Here is a 20,240-nt window from a genome sequence, read left to right as displayed (position 1 = left end):
CTATTTAAAGGTATCCCATTCCCGTAAAAGCAGTCTCTCCTGTTAACAACAAGCCCATGAGCTTTACACATTTTCTCCAGGGCCAAATTGCAGACAACTTCAAATCAATCCTAAGTTGTGACTTTTTCCAAACATTACCCTGTACTCTTTAAGTAAGTCCTCATATCTCCTACTCTTAATATCACCTTTTGTGCCTTTAAAAGTTGATATCTATATCTTCTCTATAATGTCACCTACTTTTGCCCCCAGCAGACAAACCCTGGTTCTATTCCACTTATCCTTCTTGCACAATATATTTCCTGTTTCCCTGACAACAGTCATTGACAATAATTACCTCCTGTAAGACCAGTGCATTTTGCCTTGGGGATTGCAGTTGTGCTGCCTGATGCAGAATTGTGAGCTCTGGCATTGAGGCGGGCACCTGAGAGCTTGACAGGCCCATTTTAATTAATTCAAGGTTATCCACGCTACTCTTCAAGTTTTCATAAAAAAAATTAGGCACCAGCACTGAGTTGGTACCTAATTTCTTTAAACTCTCTGCACCAAGCACACCAAAGACATCTCCCTTGGCTATATCGTGTACTGTTCTAGATAGCTCTGCAAACGTTGCACATTTTGTTAGGCCGTAGTTCATAGGATTATCTCCCCCTTTGGTTGTCCTCCAAGCTACTTTTCCCATTACTTTGTGTCAGCTGCTCTGCTGCTATAGTTTGGGGCATGATTTCCATTTAAATACAATTTAATTGAGTAATTGACAATACTACACTAAGCTAATATATTCCTAAATGAAATGATATATATTATGCTGTCAAATTTACATTATACCTTATGCTATAAAGTTTAAGTTATACATTATGCCATATTGTTACATTTCCAGAGTTTTAAATTAGTTATATCCTTACTAAATTAAAATTTCTTAGCTAAAACCAAAAAATGACAACTTATCCTGAAAAAGGCCTCTGAGGTTGGGAAAATTCATATTTTAGTATTAAATCAGCTCACACCAACCATAAGAATAAGTATTTACTGTATCTAAAATATTTATTTGCATATTAAAATAAAATAAATATTTACAAAAACTGCTATTATATTAAATATACATGTAAAAACATTAAAACTGTGATAAAATCCTTGAGATAAAATACACTAAAATAAACCGGATTAAAAGCGATAAAAACGATAAAAATCTCTGGAGCTTTCGGAAGCTTGCGCTCCCTTCCTCAGCAGTAACAAAACTTCCTGCAGCACGTCCATATATATAACAGGCTCACGGTACCTATACACGTGGTGCAGTCGGCGCATGGTCTGAACTGGAAGCGGAAATAGCTCGGGAACGTGTTAAGCAAAACCGTTCATCCGTACTTAGGATAATAGTTTCAAACAGAGGATGCATACGCATACCTCTGTCCCTATTCATAATATTGTGGTCGGATGAACAGATTCGTAGGCTCTCGAGCCATTTACGGTTCCAGAACCCATGCGTTCGATCCATGATAACCGCATCCTCTGGGGAAATTTGATGCTGCTTCTCCCAAAAATTTTTATCGTTTTTATCGCTTTTAATCCGGTTTATTTTAGTGTATTTTATCTCAAGGATTTTATCACAGTTTTAATGTTTTTACATGTATATTTAATATAATAGCAGTTTTTGTAAATATTTATTTTATTTTAATATGCAAATAAATATTTTAGTTACAGTAAATACTTATTCTTATGGTTGGTGTGTGTGAGCTGATTTAATACTAAAATATAAATGACAACTTACATGATTAGAAGGTTTGAGATACTTATTTATCACAATTAAAACCCTAGAATTCCTAAAGTTGGTGGACACTCACTTCTCGGGTTTGTGATGACCCGAGAAGTGAATGTCCACCAACCTCTTGAAATGAGAACAGCTATAAAAGTTCTGGAAACTGGCAAGAGATTGTTGTTTGATCCTCAGAATAATGGTTGATGAGTTGGATATGAATAAGGAGATGATTCATCAAATTTTGCATGAAGATCTGTGCAAAATTTTGTGCTGTACAGCTTCATGGGTAATCAGAAGCAACAAAGTGTCATCATGCAAAGACTTCATCCAGACTTGTCAAAACAATCCCAATTTTCTTAACTGTATTGTCACTGGCAATGAGCGTTGGGCATTCCAGAGACGAAGCATCAGAGCATGCAGTAGACCTAAAATCATTACCAAGGCCCAAAAAGTTTTGTTTACTGAAGTCCAGGAATCAGGAAGATGCCGATTGTGGTTTTTGACAAACAGAGTGTGATTCATAAGGAATTTGTACCTGAGGAGGAGGAAAGAGTCAATAATGCTATGTTCTATATAGAGGTACAATGCAGCATTGAACTTCAAAGATTATTGAAGCACACTTCCTGGGTGAGGCCACAATTTTTAGAGAAAGGCAGCTGGTTCTTGTTACACAACAGTACCCCGCTGCCCATTCTGCACTTCTTGTGAAGACATTTCTGATGAAACATGGTATTGGACAGATCAACCATCCAATCCTACTCTACTGATCTAACACCAGTGGACTTCCTCTTTCTCAAGTTGAAAACTGCCCTCAAAAGAAAGATTTCAGAATGTTCAAACATAGAGAAAAATGTAATTGTCAAATTCAACTTGTTTTTGGATGCCCTTGTTGACAGAAACTTTTAGAATGGTGTAATAAGTGCATTCAATCAGATGGTAATTATTTTGAATAAAAATAAAACTATTTTTGCTCCTTTCACTTTGTATTCTTTTTGTCGCATCAGTCCACAAACTTTACTGCTATGCTTCAATTTCACTATTTTTATGAAAATAAGGTGCATTTTTGATTTTGGCCATATGTGTTGAAATTCTTAGTTAGCTTCTGTGTCCATGCCTTGACAACCTGGCAACAAGTTTATCAATTGCAGGCAGACACATATCCACAATGAATTAATTTCAGTATTCAGTGCAAAAAAAAAAAAATAAATAAATAAAAAATAAGCTGTGGCTATTTCATTATTAAATTCCAAAACATCACATGTTTATAATAATTTAACATATTTTTGAAATGTACACACATAACAGAGAATAATTTCTTGTTTCTATTTTTCTTTTAAAATATTAAAAATTTGAAACGAGAACAATTGAAGAACAGTTCATAACCCACATGTGGCAGTCCTGTATGTAGTTAATTCTCAACCCTATTATTCAGCCTAAACTTATGAACCAACAATGGCAAAGAATAAAAATTTTCAAAATGCTCAAGAACAGTCTCATTACCCATTCCATTCTTCACATCCAGTCGTGGCATTGTGATAACTAAATGAACAAGAATAACAATTTCTGATAAGAGGTATTGTGAAATAGAACATCAAAAATAACTAGTTCCTGTGCTTTTTTAAGTGAGTAAATGAATAAAAATTTGGCTCAAATAAGATCCATCTTTAGTTCATTTCGATAATTCTGGCTTTCAAAATCGCTCCAAATTCAGAGAAATTGACATAAAATTAAATATCAACAGAAAAACATTGTGGCATTAAATTCAAACATGTTAGAGAGAGAGAGAGAGAGAGAGAGAGAGAGAGAGAGAGAGAGAGAGAGAGAGAGAGAGAGAGAGAGAGAGCTTTGCACCCATAAAGTTTTAAGTGCTTCCTCTTGCCACTTCCAAGTATAGCCATGGTGATAAAAATAATTTAGGTAGAAAAAAAAATTTTCTGTAGTAAATTGTTCCCAAAATAAAAGTTTTAGTTCACCATTTAAAGGGAGGCTGGAACCAGCCATTATATATCTGTTAAAAAAAAAAAAAAAAAAATGGTCATTAATCTTACATAGTTGTGTATCAATGCACATATTATTGTATATTTAAGTTGCAGAATTTTTTCCTCTGTAATATTAGGACTGCAAAAGAGAAAGATGTAAATTTAGTATCATCAGAAAAACTGCGAGACTGTGCCAACAGTAGTACAGAAATGTTGTGGTAAAGAACAGAAAGATAACCAGCATCTGAAAGAATTTGCTATTATGCCACTTATCTGCTCTGTAATCAGTTACTTTCCATATATTTCTATGAAGGAATATCAGTGGATGGTTATACTCTGTGGTTCTTCCACAGATTTCCTGAACAACACATCAAATCATAGTGTCGAGGAAATTAAAGAACTTACTGAGTTATTTTGATACAAACATTTAAAACGAAATATCAAAAATGAGGTGCTCTGTTGAAGCTGGGCCCTAGTAGTTGAGACCACCATAATTCCCATTTCCAAATATCCACGGCTTGCAGCACACAGCAAAAATGCCAAATTTCTGTAATATTAGCCTGGTTGTGGACACTGGATCCCAGTGGTGCTAATCTAAAGGTCTGGCAGCATCACTGGGAGGTCCTCTCACCATATACAGGTGCCCCCCATGTTGAAGGTTCCTACCTATTTTCTAGCAGGGGTGCTGTAATGGATCATGGAGAATTGATGGGGAGGTTTAACAGATTGGACAGCCTCTGACAAACTGTTAGCTGAGCATGAAAATTTTGATAACGTAGAGTGTCACCTTTTGCGAGAAGGTAGTCAGAGTTATTAGATAAGTAAGTCCAATAAAGCCTGGGCAAGAATGACTCTTTTCTATTCGATTGTAAGCCAGGTATCCACTGTTAACCTTCATGTTTGATTTAGAAACCTGTTAGCCTTGTTAAACAAGTCAGTATAAGGGATGGTTTGTGGAATATGGTATAGAATACAATTCTTCAATGTATATGCTGTACCAACTTGTTTGTTTTTAAACAAGCTGTATACTGTATAAACTGTAACTGTAAAATGCATCGAATGAGAAATGTATGAAATGTTAAACACTGCTTGTGGTGCTAAAGTACAGTATTAAGTTGTCCAGTATGTTTGAATAGTGTAAGTGGTTCAAAGATGGATGTAAGGATGTTTGGAACGACTCAAAAAGTGGGAGTCCATCAACCTCTTAAAATGATGACATAATTGCAGAAGTCCAAGAAACTGTGGCAAGAGATCACTATTTGACTCTGATGGTTGATGAGTTCAATATGAATGAGGAGATGATTCGTCAAATTCTGCATGAAAATTTAGGGAAAAAGAAGGGCAGTGCAAAATTTGTGAATGCCTCATAGATGAGCAGACACAATAAAGTCTTCATCATGTGAAGACTTTGTCCAGACTTGTCAATAAATCCATTTGTGGTTCAGGTTGCATATATCTTTAGTGTTACTTCACACACCACTAGAGAGTTCCACTGTATTATGTGCTGATTATTTTGGCTTTTGTTTTTCTAGGAAAAAAAGCTTCCCCTTATCATCATCTCCACCATTATAGATTTCTAGTATTTGGAATAATTGAATAATTCATTTGGACTGATTTTCCTCAAAATTAGTATTTAAGGGATGGCAGTGCTTCAATCTTATTGTGTGTGTGTGTGTGTGTGGGTGTGTAAACTGTTGCCTTTTTTAAGGAGCAGATGGAAGTACTGAGATTGGGGTATTACCAAAATGATCTTATATCTTGTCTCTACTAATGCTAATTGAGTAATTAACATTAGTAGAAGCAAAAAAGCAAGCTTTATACAGACAGCATCAGCCAAAAAAAAAAAAAAAAAAAACCTTCCCATTTCACCCATCCATTCACTCCAAAAGTTTGTCCAGTTCTTCCTTGATATTTAAGTTATCAACTTCGACAATGACAAATGGCAGTTTATTCCGGCAATCAACCACCCATTGGCTAAAGGCATATTTCTGCACATCTATTCTACAACTGTCTTTCCTCACTATGAATTTATGCCCACTCAAGTGCATAATCTGAGCAAGAGTAAGAATCCCATTAGCACCGAGCTTGCTCAAACCATTCAAGGCCTTATACACCTCAATCAGATCACCTCACAGGTACCTAGTCTCCAGATGCTGCAATTATCAGAACTTCAATTATCAGAAGCGTTTATTGGTAAGAGCAATACTTTGTTCCCCTCACCAATCTCGTTGCCTTCTATATACTCGTTCCAGCAACTCTACATCTTTCCTAAAATTAGGCTTCCAGACCTGTATGCAGAACTCAAGGTGTGGCCTGACCATTGCCTTATACAAAGGGATAATCACCTCCTTATCACCAAATACGGAGGATGCGGAAAGGTCAGGGAATGACCACCGCATATTCCCGGAGCAATATGGCCTTAGTTGCTAATGCTCCTAAAAACCAAATAACGACGACAACGACCTCCTTATCCCTGCTAGCAAAATTCCTGTATATCATTGACAAGACCCTATGATCTGCTCTGGCAACCTGTCTGCACTGCTCAGAAACTTCATAGCTGCCTGCACAATTACCCTCAGGTCTTTTTCATTCTCCACTACCCTGAGTGTAGTACTGCACAGTTGTTATGTTACTCTGGGGTTACTGTTAATATTTATTATTATTACAGTCTTGTCTAGATGATCCTGCAGTGCTTCTTTAACCAGTGACTCCATTATTTTCCCAAGAACAGACGCTAAACTAACTGGTCTGTAATACTCGTGTCCCCCTTTGATCCCTGTTGTGAATTGGGGATACATTTTCACATCTCCAGTCCATGTTTACCTCCCCCAAATCCAAGAATGCTCTCATAATTATGACTAAGGGTTTTCTTACTTCCTTTGCTGCCTCCTTAATATATAAGGATAGATCACATCCACCCCAGATGCTATTCTTATGTTTAACTTCAATAATTTCTCCTCCACTTTGCTCTCAGTTATTATGAAATCATTTAACTGCCTGTCAGAATTTGATAAGCTTCTGGCCTCCACTTCCCTACACAATTCCTCATGTTTAAATGTAGATGCAAAATACTCATTCAGTTTGTCAGCTACCTGAGCAGGATTATCAAAAGTTGAACCAAGTAGAGTCAATATCAAGTGGTATAATCTGATTCATCCCTTTCCTTCTAGAATTTACATAAGTAAAGAAGTCTTTGCATCCTTTACCAAGGATTTCTTGTAATCTGCCTTCACTTGCCTAACCTCCTTTGTGACTTGATTACAGACTAGCTTATATCTGCCACAGGCTTCTGTGTCATCTGATAATTTATATGCATGCATCCCATGCATTTTTCTTCTCTACCAAAAGTTTTATTAGTTCATCTGACATTCAATTATGTCTAAACCCTGAACAGTATTTCTTAGTTGGTATGAAAAGCCTAGTAGCTATCTAATTTTAAAGCTGAGACTAAATGTAATCTACAATTTATGTTTGAAGGGAAAAACAATTCTAAGAATTTTTTTTTTTTTTTTGCATTCTGCTATGTTATTTGTACTCAGTTATAGTTTTGTATTCCTCCCTTTATCAATACATGTGGAACAGCACAGCATTTCTACTGTATGTTCTGTTTGTATGTGATTTACAGTTGCGGTTCCTTGACAGACAGTTTAGGAGGGGCAGTATTTCTGGAACTTGAAACCACTTTACTGGATTAGGAATAAACAGATCCCCATAGCAACAGTTAAACAGCCTACCTCAATGGAAGATGGTAGATTTAGAGTATATCATTAGTGAAGATAAGCTACAAGAAGGAACTAGCACTATCCTTCCTGATCAGTATTAGTTTTTACAAGTAAAACTTGCTGATCAAACAGAATGATTTCTTCCTCTGTGTGTATGTGTGTGAGATGTTCAACCAGGGGTGGACTGGGTCAAAAATTATTACCGGGCAAAACAAATAAAATATATCAGAAGTCAGAGTGTAATAGTGAAAATCACATCAGCCTCCAGGGTTTCTCCAGTAAGTCTTATGACCAGTCCCCCCCCCCATATATTGAACAAAGTATGAATACAAAGTATAATTTTCACAGCGATTTTCCAAAAGGAGATGCAAGCTTCAGCAGTGTGTCAACATACTCAAGGCCTTTATGTATCTGGATGCAGACAAGAAAATGCTATTCCTTCCTCCAAAATATGAGGTTGGCATTGATTCTGCCACCCCTGAGAATTGCCACTTAGATGTGGCTGCTTTTAGGTTCATGTCAAACTTAGTTCTGAGTGTCAATGGCTGAGATTATCTATTTGTAATTCTCTGAACTAGTCTTTTCACCTTTTCTGGAGGCTACAAAGTTCTCCAGAAATTTTTGTATTAAGAATGGAACATGCTTACTCATCAGCTGACTTGATAAAGAGTGCACTGACACCAGTGATCAAGTGGCTGGTATAGGTTAGTTAAGTTAGTAAAAGAAGAAGGAAAACAAAGGTGACTTTTTTTAGGATTTAGTGTATTATTTGTAGACTAGAAGCTATTTATTATACCAACAAGGAGAGAACTGACTATCAGATAAAAAAAAAATATATTTGATCACTAAAATTGACTTAGCATCTAGGCCAAAGACATCTTTTTAGTTGGTAGACCAAGAATTTAAAAAAAAAAAAAAAAAATCAAGCCTAATGAATTTTATCAAAATTTACCTTTCAAATGTATGCCATCCCTTGTGCATCCACTCTCTTCCAAACTGTTTCAAGTTTGAACTAACAGACTTGAAAGAGATGATTGTTACATAATATACACTAATTTGGGAGAAGGGGTTATCCAAAGGTTTTTCGAAATCATCTATATCTCACACAGTTAGCAATTTAAATAGTTACTCTGCATACATATGTATTAGAAATACTGAAATAAAAGTCAATATAAAAAAACCCTTTATTTACCTTTACTTTATTGGTTGATACAGTTAAAATAAGACAATTTACCATGATTATATAGTTGTTGTTATTTGGTTTTTAGGAGCATTAGCAACTAAGGCCATATTGCTCCGGGAATATGCGGTGGTCATTCCTTAACCTTTCCGCATCCGGTCTAATCAAGAAGCATGTGCTACGCACTGCTGCTCCTTCCCACCTGGCTACGGAGGCGCCATGATTATATAGTAATGCCCGGTAAAACTTTGTTCCAAGTCAAAGCTAAGAAGCTAAAGTCTTCAAACAATATCTAACACAGTTTGTTTTATTACACCATACTTCTCATAGATGCAAGAAACAGACACACCAGAATTACTAACAGCTTTAATTTCTACACAACAGTTAGATGTGCATGCATTCTCTGTTTTCCAGTTATCCATGATGATACACTGCTAATAACCTCAGCTACATACATTATGTAGCTGAGGTTATAATAAAGAAACAGAACATAGGTAAGCGATTAATAATATAACAGCAAGCATATCCATAAACAGATTGCGATGCTTGCTGGCAGATGCTATGGTTCACGAGAACTCAGAATACACTCTGGTGACAATAAAAAAAAAATTGAAAGGACACCTTAGTATTTATTAGTAGTGGCAAATGATGCAAGAAAGCAAGCTTATACAGCATCAGCTAAAAAAAAATAAAAAATAAAATAAAAAACCACCTTCCGATTTTGCCTATCTATTTATACAAAATCAGAAGTTTATCCCAACAATCAACTACCATTGACTTTCCACACATTTATTCTGCAATCACCCTTCCTTGATTTGAATTTATGCCCCTACGTGCATAGTCTAAGCAAGAGGAAGAATCTCATCAGCATAAAGCTTGCCCAATCCATTTAAAACTGTCAACACCTCAATCAGATCACCTCGAAGGTGCATAGGTTCCAGATGCTCGAGCAGATACAGAAAACAGCAAAAAGATTGGCAAGACCGGATCTTTTTAGGTAAAAGTTTAGCTTGACAGCTCAAATGTTGCGTATATCCTTTTATCAGGCCTATAGATGGCCTGATAAACTTTCACAAAAACTGTGCATGGTTTTCAGGATTCCAACTGTCTTTAATGTAAAAAAAAAAAAAGTATAAATAATTTATTTTTCACAACGAATAAGTAATAAATATAAACCTGGCTTAAATGTTATTCCTTCTTTTATAAAAATCTTGAATTAAAACTTAAAAACCTAAAGATGACTTGACAATCACGAGGTTACAAGAATAATGAAGTGCTGAATTTGAAAATTTGGGTAAAAGTTTGGTCTAAATGAATGAAATATGAATTCTCATATATAAGTAGCAGCAGTGTAAATATTTTGGAGTCATTATGTGGTGCATCTTGATGAATACAGGCTTGTAAAAAATAAATGCTTTAGGTAAAAATCTGCATCTGCATATTCCTTTGAACATTACACAGATAGTATTTCTCACCTCTGAAGATCATCTACTAATAGTAACTGCATAGCATATTGTGCAGTCAAATATGAAATTCTCTGACTAGTGCAGACAGGCTGCCAGGATAGCACATGGGTTTTGTCAATGATATACAGGAATTTTTCTAGCAGGGATAAGGAGGTAATCATCCCATTGTATAAGACAGTGGTCAGGCCACACCTTAAGTACTGCATACAGGTCTGGCAGTCTCATCTTAGGAAGTACGCAGAGCTGCTGGAACAAGTATAGAGAAGGGCAACAAGATTGTCCTTCTGTGTACTCATTCATCAGGTGAACAAAAGGGTGATTTTACCAAGAAAGGATTCAGTTCTGCAAATTGCAGCATTTAGAGATGAAAAACCTGCAAAGTGATCTGATTGAGGTGTTAAGGCTTTGAATGGATTGAGAAAACTAGGTGCTGATGGGATTCTTCCTCAGACTACGCACATGAGGGGGCATAGATTCAAATAGATGAAATGGAGAAGGTTTTTTGCACACAGCAACAACCATCATAATATCCAGTGTAACAGCTAAAATGTATAGTATATGGATAGCCTATGTGGTATATACGAAAAAAAAAAAAAAATAATAATAATAAAAAATAAATAAATAACTGCCAGTTTTCCATTGGTCCTATTTTAATGAAATTTGGTAGATGAAGGGACAAAGAAATAATAAATGCCAGATTTCTATTGGTTCAATTTTAATGAAATTTGGGAAGGCTCAATATTGCTTTCTAAAAGAGCCAAATATAAAATTTTATAAAAATCCATCCACTAGGAATCATTACATGTGCTAGACAAACAGACAATAGGCACTTTATGCATATATGCTAACGTGCGTTTTAAAAAAAATTAAAAAATTTGTCTTTTTATTCCCAAAGTTAAATGGTACATAAAAATCAACTACACCACCAAATGTGATGCTTCATCTATACAGCTTCAAAACAATAAGTTGTTTTAAGTTGCTTCTTCTGAACTGTGCATGTCCTACCTATATATAGGGTGTCCATAAATGAATAACTAATTTCAACAGGCTATAATTTTTTAATGAAAAAGCTGACATCCATTTTCTTTTTACAGGTAAGCATGTGAATGCACAGAGTTTCTGTGCTGGCATGTTCTGTTTAGTGAAGATGGAATTGTGATGGAGAAGGCACGGCATGTGTTTTAGCTTCCAAAAGCAAAATCTGTGAATTGATTGTTCAGAACAAATTATCCACTGGATGTGAAGTAATTAGACTGTGAATGAGAAAATTCTTGAAAACAGGAACAGTGGCAGACAATCACTTTCTGATGAGATGGTGGTAAACATTCAAACTGCTTTCACAGTCACCAATGAAATCAGTGAGACAAGCTTCATGCCAACTTGAGATGCTGAAGTTAAGGATTCAAAGGCATTACACAATCATTTAAGTTACATACCTATAAGGTACAAATTATTCAAGAACTGAAGGCTGATGACCATCTAAAAGGTGAAAAATTTGCCAATGACATTTTGAACCACACTGATGAGGATAATATTCTCTTGCAACATGTCTGCTTTTCAGATGAGGTTACGTTCCACATTAGTGGTACAGCCAGAAGGTTGTCTGGTGTGGGGTGATGCATGACTGGATAATTGGTTATTTCTTCTTTGTTGAGAACACTGTTTCTGCAAATATGTACCTGGAAACCAATTATGCTAAGCAGGACTAATGTTCCCTCAGATGCAGGGCAGGCAGCCAAATTTCGTCTTCAAACAAGATGAGGCACTCCTCCCCCATCGGGCAATTGATGTTTGTGAAATTCTCAACACAATGTTTCCAAATTGATGAATTAGCAAGGATGAACCAATTCCATGGTTCCCTAGATCACCAGACATTACTCTTCTGGATTTTTTCTGTGGGGTTATATAAAAGATTTGGTTTTCCAAACAGTTGCTGCCAATATCAATAATTCTCACAAATGCATTGCAAATGTAATTGCTACAGTTAACCCAAAAAAATGCCGGAAAATGTGACACATCATTCAGACATTTTAAGGGCTGCTAAGGGCACACATGTAGAAGTTTATTAATAATGTTACAAAACTTTGTATATTTACTTCTATCTACTTCTGTTTAAAACTATCTGTGTATTGGTTTCTGTGAAACACAAGGTTTATGAGAATCATTTAGTAGCTATCTGATTGTGCTTGTCGACAGGTTTGAAAGTTCAAGCGGACAGAGTAGATAGTGTTGTTAATTGTCCATTGTATGTTATATATTGTTTTCTTGGTTCTCAGAAAACAATATGCTCAGAGTCAGAGACTCTGAGCATATTAAAAAAAAAAAGTATTGTATATATCTGTTTAATATAATAATTAGTGGGTGTAACTGATGATAATTTGTGGAAGTTCTCCACTAGTAATTCATTTGTGGACACCCACTGGTATTGCACTACGCCGGTGCGTGCGGGACTTGTGCATTCAGCATAAATACATAACATAAACCTGGGCCTAGAGAAGGGCACCGGGCAACAGCTGTCTTATATTGGTAGTGGTAAAATACCTCACACAAGTTTTTAGGCTAGATTTGTTGAGGTTCTATGCCAAAACAGATGAACTAGGTGGAGATGGGCTTTTGCCTAGGAACCACCCTTGACTCTGGGATACACGTATGAAGTGCACCAGGAGATACAATTTAAGGTCTTATATATGTGTAACGAGAATGTTAATGTGTATAAAATTGTATATCTTTTTGTAAGTATTGTGTGTGTGTGTATATATATATATATATATATATATAAAATAATTGTGTGTACAAATAAATGGAATGGAAAATAATGTGTATGTCAGTGCCATGAGTAATACAGTGGACACTCTATTACTCATGGCACATCTACAGTTTGGAAATTTCTGCAAAAGACATTTTTGGGAAAATCTGACCCAGACCACGTTTTATTGTTGTTAGCTGTGAGTCAACACCTTGCTCTCTTAACGATAAGCAGTACAATAAACAAACAATTCTGGCTTTAAATCTAGGTTTTTTTTTTTTTTTTATGAAACTCCAAACACGAGAAGTATTAGAACCTATAGTACTTAGTACTGTGCATGGGTTGGAGGTTGAGAAGACTAAAGAAGATATTTGTTGACATTAGACTTGAACTTCTGTAGACTAATTTTCAGGAAATATGTATGAAGGTTGTTCCAGAAAACAGCAGTTAAATGAATAAACAAGGAAGATGAAAAACTGGTTCTGAAAGTTTGGAGTTGGACAGGAAATGGATGTTGGCGGCACATGTTCGGACTGTTTTGAAAGAGAGAGCAGGAATTATAGACGGCAATTCAGAAGAGCAGTGCCCATGTTGCATTTCAGGAAGCACAGTTTTCACTACAGTATCCTAAACCTTAAAGTACCCTTTTAATTTCATTATCTTAGTATTTGTTTAAATTAATGCTTACCATGGCTTGCTCTATTTTGTTATCTATCGCAACTGTACTAGCTCCAGCTGATGTACTGTAAAGGAGAAAAAATTAGGAATATTAGGAGATGAATGTTAAAAGTATCTTTTTATATATACAAAGAACTTAACAAATTCATTACAGATAAATAATAACGCTGTAATAAAAATGGAAACTTTTCTCTCTCCTTCTCTCTCTCTCTTTTTTTTTTTTTTTTTATGGAAAGAGGATATCCTTCAAGAGACTAAAGCATACACGTGGTGACAGAATTGGATTAATAATAATAGTGCACTGGATATATTCAAAGCTGTTCTTTATAATCTGAATTTTAATCAACATCTGTAACTCAGCACTAGGTCTATGCTAATTGTTTTGGGGAAAAGAAATTCAAAGTAAAATTAATTTAGATCCACATTTTACACTAAAAAACAAACAAACTACAATACTTAACCGTATGAGGCAGCACTCAGTTTGCCACAAGAAATGTATCAGGGCACGAACCATCAAAGATGGTTTGTACCATGACAAACAACTGTAATAATCACTATCTTTTGTAAAATCTTTGGAAATTTTAAAGTGTTTCTGAACTTTTTTTAATATTAAATATGATTTAAAGCATGGATGGATATAAAAGAAATAGTCCTGTGAATTATCACTGTAATGCAGGGATAAATGGTCCCACATTTGTAAATGTTTAAAAATATCATTAACACTTGGCTGAAAAATTCTTGGCACACCAGGGTGGTATAGAGATACACTGCCTCTCAGAGGATCCCAGAAGATCTCCATCAAGTAGCATATGAAATTATGAAGATACCAGATTTGGGAAGTGGGGGGGGGAGTTGCTAATAGCACTGCTGTCTGAAAGGAGGAAATCCAAATACAGACACCAATATTATTTGGTTCATAAAGGCAGAGATAGGAATGCATGTGTACTACAGAAAACTCACTTGACCACTCCTTTCTTTCAACTGAATGGTGCTTGGCATGTCTGGCATAACGCCAGAAAGCTCTAAGGAACGGTGTTTTGGAATGATAGCCACCTGTGTACAAACAAAAAGGGAGTGTGTGTGGGGGGGGGGAACCTGCCTAAACCAAATTATAAATAAATTAATGAGGAACGAAAACCGATTTAAAATTATGCGAACTATAAAAATAGTCCATATAATTTTTGAATTAAAAAATATAATACATTAAATTAGGACTCTCCATCGAATTTTCGATTATTTGACTGAACATTTTTTCTCGCCAACTGCTTACTGGAGAGAGAGAGAGAAAAAAAAAAAAAAAAAGATTCTATTTCGAGGATGACCTTCAAAAACAAAGGAACCTCCTGCAAGTCTAGACAGAAACAAAGACGTAAGGGAATCCGCGCTTGCAAGCTGAACTGCATAATAAATTACTTCCTAACTTTGCTAAGATGCCAACTGCTATACTTTCATTCTATTCATTAGGCAACAAAGGAATCAGGCTACGAGTCCGAACATCGATCTCATGGTCGGTTGGTTTATACCAAAAGAATAATTTTTGCCAATTTGCATACTAAAATATCGTGGACTCAAAAAAAAACAATACGTGACAGATCTGCAATACCACGAAAATGATTTCAATCGCTTCTAGTTTTGTTCTTTTACACTTGCTATCTATCATTGAGGAAAGAATGGCTGCGATGCAGGTGGCGGCTTCTGAGGTCATTCACCGCTGGTGTAAGCTCCTCCCAACGTAGTGCGCAGTTTTCTCCTAGCGTGCCTGATGGATGGAATTGTATACAATATGTGTGAAACTGAGCATCCCCCACCCCTCCCGGTTTAATCCAAACATAGAGATAACTGTCCGGTTTTCAAATCGAATGTTATAAGGATCCCCCCTTTCCCCCTCGCTCAGCTCCCAATGTTATACTTCACCCCGACAGGTTTCCAATTAATGCTATTTAAAAAGTACTTGATGACAACCACAGCCTTTCTCTTCATAAAAACATGAAATAAGGAACACACTTTTAGAAACAGCTGAATTCAGTATTTACACTTGTTTTGTGCTATAAAAAGAGTATGGGATTTAACAAAAATAAATAAATGAATAATAAAAAAATATTGGCCCATACAATAATAAGGTTCGCAATGATAAAAGAAATATATGACTATACCCACAGCATGCGTTACAGAGAATAAGTCCCACTCGTCAAAATATTCGAAAATTCTCAAAACTATAATGTAGAAATAAATAAAAACATCTCCTTGAGTAAACAAACTCAACGGTGGATGCAATAATATTCCACCAAAAGAAAGGAAAGCAAGAGGAATTAATTTGGATAACACAGTTTTATATTTATCGCGATAGGAAGGAACTTTCGGGAATTAAATAAAAACAATATGACACACTTCGATTTTTCATGCCTACAAAAATATAATTTGTTTCATTGCAAGTGTTCCAAATTTCATGAATTAGAGTTCCACTTTTCCGTTTTGAATTTATTTCCAAAATCTGGCAAATACAATTAAAAATAGGTGAAAATTTGTAGAGGATGAAGCCGAAACATGCTGTTTCTGGATCAGAAAACTAGGAAATATTCAGTGGGAGGGATCAATGGGAGGACTTAAGTCCAATATGCCACCCTGTGACTTTACAACAACTCTAAACGGTGCGCCTCAGTTATCTTGTTGGCAGAGCTGATTTTATCTACAGTTCTGCTACCTACCCGGAGTCCAATCTTAGTCACTATTCCACATTTTCATAAAGTTCGAGGACATAAAATAAATCACGAGCACTTAGGAATGGAATGAATACTGAATTCAGAAGCAACGTTTTCCCTTCCACACCCGTCTCCCAAACCAACCCTCTTTTTTTGGAGCAGCTAAAAATAAAATTTTTAAAAAATTCCACCAACTGTGACAGGTGGTAACCAAATGAATGCTATGTAAAGAGACGTTCTGCCTGGAAAACACGCAGTTTATCTGGCAAAGTTCCTCCAGTTTACCAACGTTAGTAACAGCTTTTAAATAATACTTCCATCAACAGATAAAAGAGATACGCCAAACATAACTCTTCTAGACCAAGTTAGCAGGTCATTTCCTCCCTTGGCAACCGAGGCAAGGAAGCTGAACCAAACCCACGTCCGTACTAGTACACAGCTGGATCGCCATTTCCCAAGGCCAGCTGACAGATAGGTTATGCTCAAGGTCGGAGAAGAGGGCAGGCTGTCTGACCAACGAATGTTTAAAAAATAAACAGAAAAAAAAAGAAAAAAAAAAAAAAAAAAAGCATGATAACCGATAACTTACAAACCAAAACACATTTTGTTATGAAGCCCAAGTTCAAGCCTTTTGGAATGAAACATTACTGTAACATCAACATGAAAGGATAAATAAAAGATCAGTAGAATGAGGTCCAAAAGACAAGCGGGAGGATGTTCAAAAAAATCTGTACGGACTCAACCTCCAGCAGTAACTTTCTCGTCTGGAATCGACCTTAAAAGGGGGGGGGGGGAAACTAAATGGGGGAACAAATCTTGAGTTTTGTACTGTAGGCTTCGTTAAAATACTTTCATCAATTTAAAAATGACCTCGCTGTTTAGGAACAATACGATCAAGTATCCTAAAGGGACTACTCCCGGCAAAAATATTAACGGAAACACACAAAAAAAAAAAAAAAAACAGACGTAATTGTCTTTTATCCAAACGCACATATACACATATATAGTTTCTAGGAATAAATGATAAACGCAGAAGCGAAATCATCTTTTACCTACAGTTCGATATTTTATACTGCAGAATTGTACGCGCTTAGCAGGTAGGGAAACCCACGATACCCTGAATGACACGTCACTACTGGTTTACTACGAATCTAAGGCAGACGATCAGTACAGATTAGCAAACGACACACTATGGTAACTACGTAATTCTAACATCTAATGCAAAATCCCCTAGCTATGTAAGGGATGCTTATAATTATCACGTACTCACAAGCCGAGTTTTTGCCTCCCTCCGAGACTCGGACTGTCCTACTTGCGGCAGCGGCGGTTCACAGTATTAGGTGCACGAACGGCGTCGCGTCATGGCGAAGGTAGAGTTCAAAATGGCTGACAAAGAGCTGAAGGGGAACGTATATTAGCGCCAGATAGCGGAGATCGTACATGCGCGGCGTCCTTGCAATGAGAGTTGGTGGGCATTAGCGTTAGCTCGCACTAGCTTCGGCGTTCAGGACATTACTCCGCCGGCTAGCTGAGAGAGAGACACTGGCAAGTCTTACATGAGTTCTTAAAAAGCAAGGCGTTGTAAACGCTATTCGTCTTTATTTAAAGGTCACGAGGAAGGAAACCATGTAAAATTTTAAGAATGAGACCAACCAAGGATGGTAGTTTTCATTTTCTAATATTAAGCTTAGGACCAGGTGTAAAGGCAGACAAAGATTATCACCCATTCTATAGAATGGGTGATAATTAAGACTTCTATCTATCTGCACATCAACAAAATAGAATACTATCACCTAGAAAGGATGCTATTCTGCAACAGCGTCTAAATATTCTCACTATCAAATTCCCCTAGTTAAATTCCTTGTGGGGTGAAGTAATGGCGTCTTCAGCGAGGGTCAACGATCTGGAAGTACCCATCAATGGCGAAACTGCCATACCACTAGGGGTGGGGGGAGGGGTCAGATTTATAGTTGGCCTCTGGCTCTCACCCTTTGTTTTCCGTTTACCAACTGCACATCAGCTCTCCTGCATGAACTCTGCATTAGGACACAATGAAGTGATTTAGAAGAAGGCAAGGAGGGGTAAATCCACCAACAACAAATAAGAAAAAAACTCTCCTAAATATAGGTTTGTTGTCGCACCAGAAAGCAGTGCTGACCAGTTTCTATATTTAGGCGAACAGCAACAAGGCTTCTTTTACTCCGCACCACACTTAAAATGATTTGCCACCTCACCATATTGAAGAAAGATTTTAAAATCCCTACTGGGATCATTTTAAATATGGTACTTAAGTATATTAATTTACTTCTTCTACATGGGCGCGTTTGATCACTTACACGGGTATGACTGCCATTTTAAACAAATTCCAATAGCAGTGGCCTGATCTGGCCTTTAACGGAATTTTTAATCCTAAAGTAAAGAATTTATGTTTTGCCACATTCATTATTCACTTACTGGAATACGAATATTATATCAGTTAATATCAACTCTTTCGATTTACTGCCTCCTTTTCCAACTTCCTGCACTGAAATTTGCAACTGCCTATCGGATTCAATCCACTTACAATAGCACCTCGACAATTAAAGGATATCGGCCTTTTTTGTTTGACATCCACCGTTGTAAAGCTTCTACTGCCAGTTCCAACCGCTTCCAAGATAACATCAGACAGAAATGCGGTACTCTACTGAAACTGATGTAAACTCATCAACTGAGTCAACCCTGAAGACAACAGGAATAACCCAGTGAATCATCAGTATAGTTTATAAGGTAACGCAATATTTTTTAGACAAATTTCATCACATATGTGGACAGTTCTGTATTTAATGATGCTGAATTTATATTGTGATGCGTAGTGGAAGGTGAATATCAAATAACCGACTGAAAGTTCAACCGACCAGCTAAAACAATAACAGACTGCAGATGTCAAAATGTAAACAACCAGCTGCTATAATAACAAAGGGGAAAAGAAGATAATTGAAGTGGAACGTACCACAAGATAGGAAATCAATTCCTATTTAGTACGCAATTCTTTGAGATTTTAATTACCTAAAAAAAAAAGAAAAGAAAACGGCTTCACTGCTGAGAAATCACTACAAGAGAAGATTGAAGGAATAAGTGATGAGTGGTCTTTTTAACAACCATACCAAGAGAGTTTGATTTAGAGTTGCTCGCCGTGTATACTACTGTGACCTTGCAGCAATACTGAATTTGATTCTATTCATAGCGTGAAGAAGTGCTACCACTGTATTTCCTGCCCGCTAACCACTCGCTCTGATGAATAATAAGAACTCGCATTTAGTCGCATTACATCGCAAGATGCCAAAGGCAGGCTTTACAAGGTTTCTTTTCACCTTTCAAACACTTAGTTTTATTCTAAGCAAGTGACAGAATTGTAGATGTGCGATTGCAATTGGCTTCTTGCGAAAAAACGAACAGTCCGATTCTAGTTGATATCAGATGTAGAGAACGAAGGATTTGATTTGAACGCAGGATCTTTTAAACAACACCGCAAGCAGCATTAATGATGCAATACTGAATCCAAAATAATTTGGAATTTCTATGAAGTTAAATCACTCCCACCAGCAAGAATGATTCTTCCAAGTTTTCCACTCTATATCCACGCAATATTTTGAGTTAGCGTGCACCTCCCGATTATCCAGGACACCCTGGATAATAAGGCGAAATTTACTTACATATTGTATACAACTATTGAAGAGGACCTCAGAAATTCCTCCTGACGAGAATCGGACCCAGACCTTTTCAAGCGAGTAGCACGAAAGATAGGTTAGTTTCGTAAGAAAACACTCACTTGATTAATTTTATCATAAGCACAGTTTCAATATATGAAAATGATTTCTTTTCCTGGCGTATACACTTTAGGTTTACAATACTTTATTATTATTATTTTATTTTTTTTTGTAAAAACCCAAACAACAAAAGGTATTAGAACCTATAGTATCTAAGTACAGTGTATGAGTTGTAGTTGAGAAGCCAGAAGGCACTTGTTATTAGACATGA

The 20,240-nt window shown here is 36.4% G+C and overlaps 1 protein-coding gene across 1 annotated transcript in view; it reads right to left on the bottom strand.

Annotated features, from left to right (window-relative positions):
- The window catches only part of LOC150091874 (uncharacterized), a 301,712-nt gene that overhangs the window by 12,245 nt on the left and 269,227 nt on the right, over positions 1 to 20,240 (bottom strand). Inside the window, exon 2 of the mRNA XM_090377274.1 lies at positions 13,535 to 13,589. Within this exon, the coding sequence (XP_090233400.1) occupies positions 13,535 to 13,589 (55 nt within the window). The remainder of the gene's footprint in view (positions 1 to 13,534; positions 13,590 to 20,240) is intronic.

Source organism: Mastigoproctus giganteus, chromosome 1 (assembly GCF_048544385.1).
Source record: "Mastigoproctus giganteus isolate SK-2022 chromosome 1, ASM4854438v1, whole genome shotgun sequence".
In the NCBI taxonomy this organism is placed as follows: domain Eukaryota; kingdom Metazoa; phylum Arthropoda; class Arachnida; order Uropygi; family Thelyphonidae; genus Mastigoproctus; species Mastigoproctus giganteus.
Note: the sequence above shows the minus strand (reverse complement) of the source record. Positions and strands in the feature narration are given on the sequence as shown.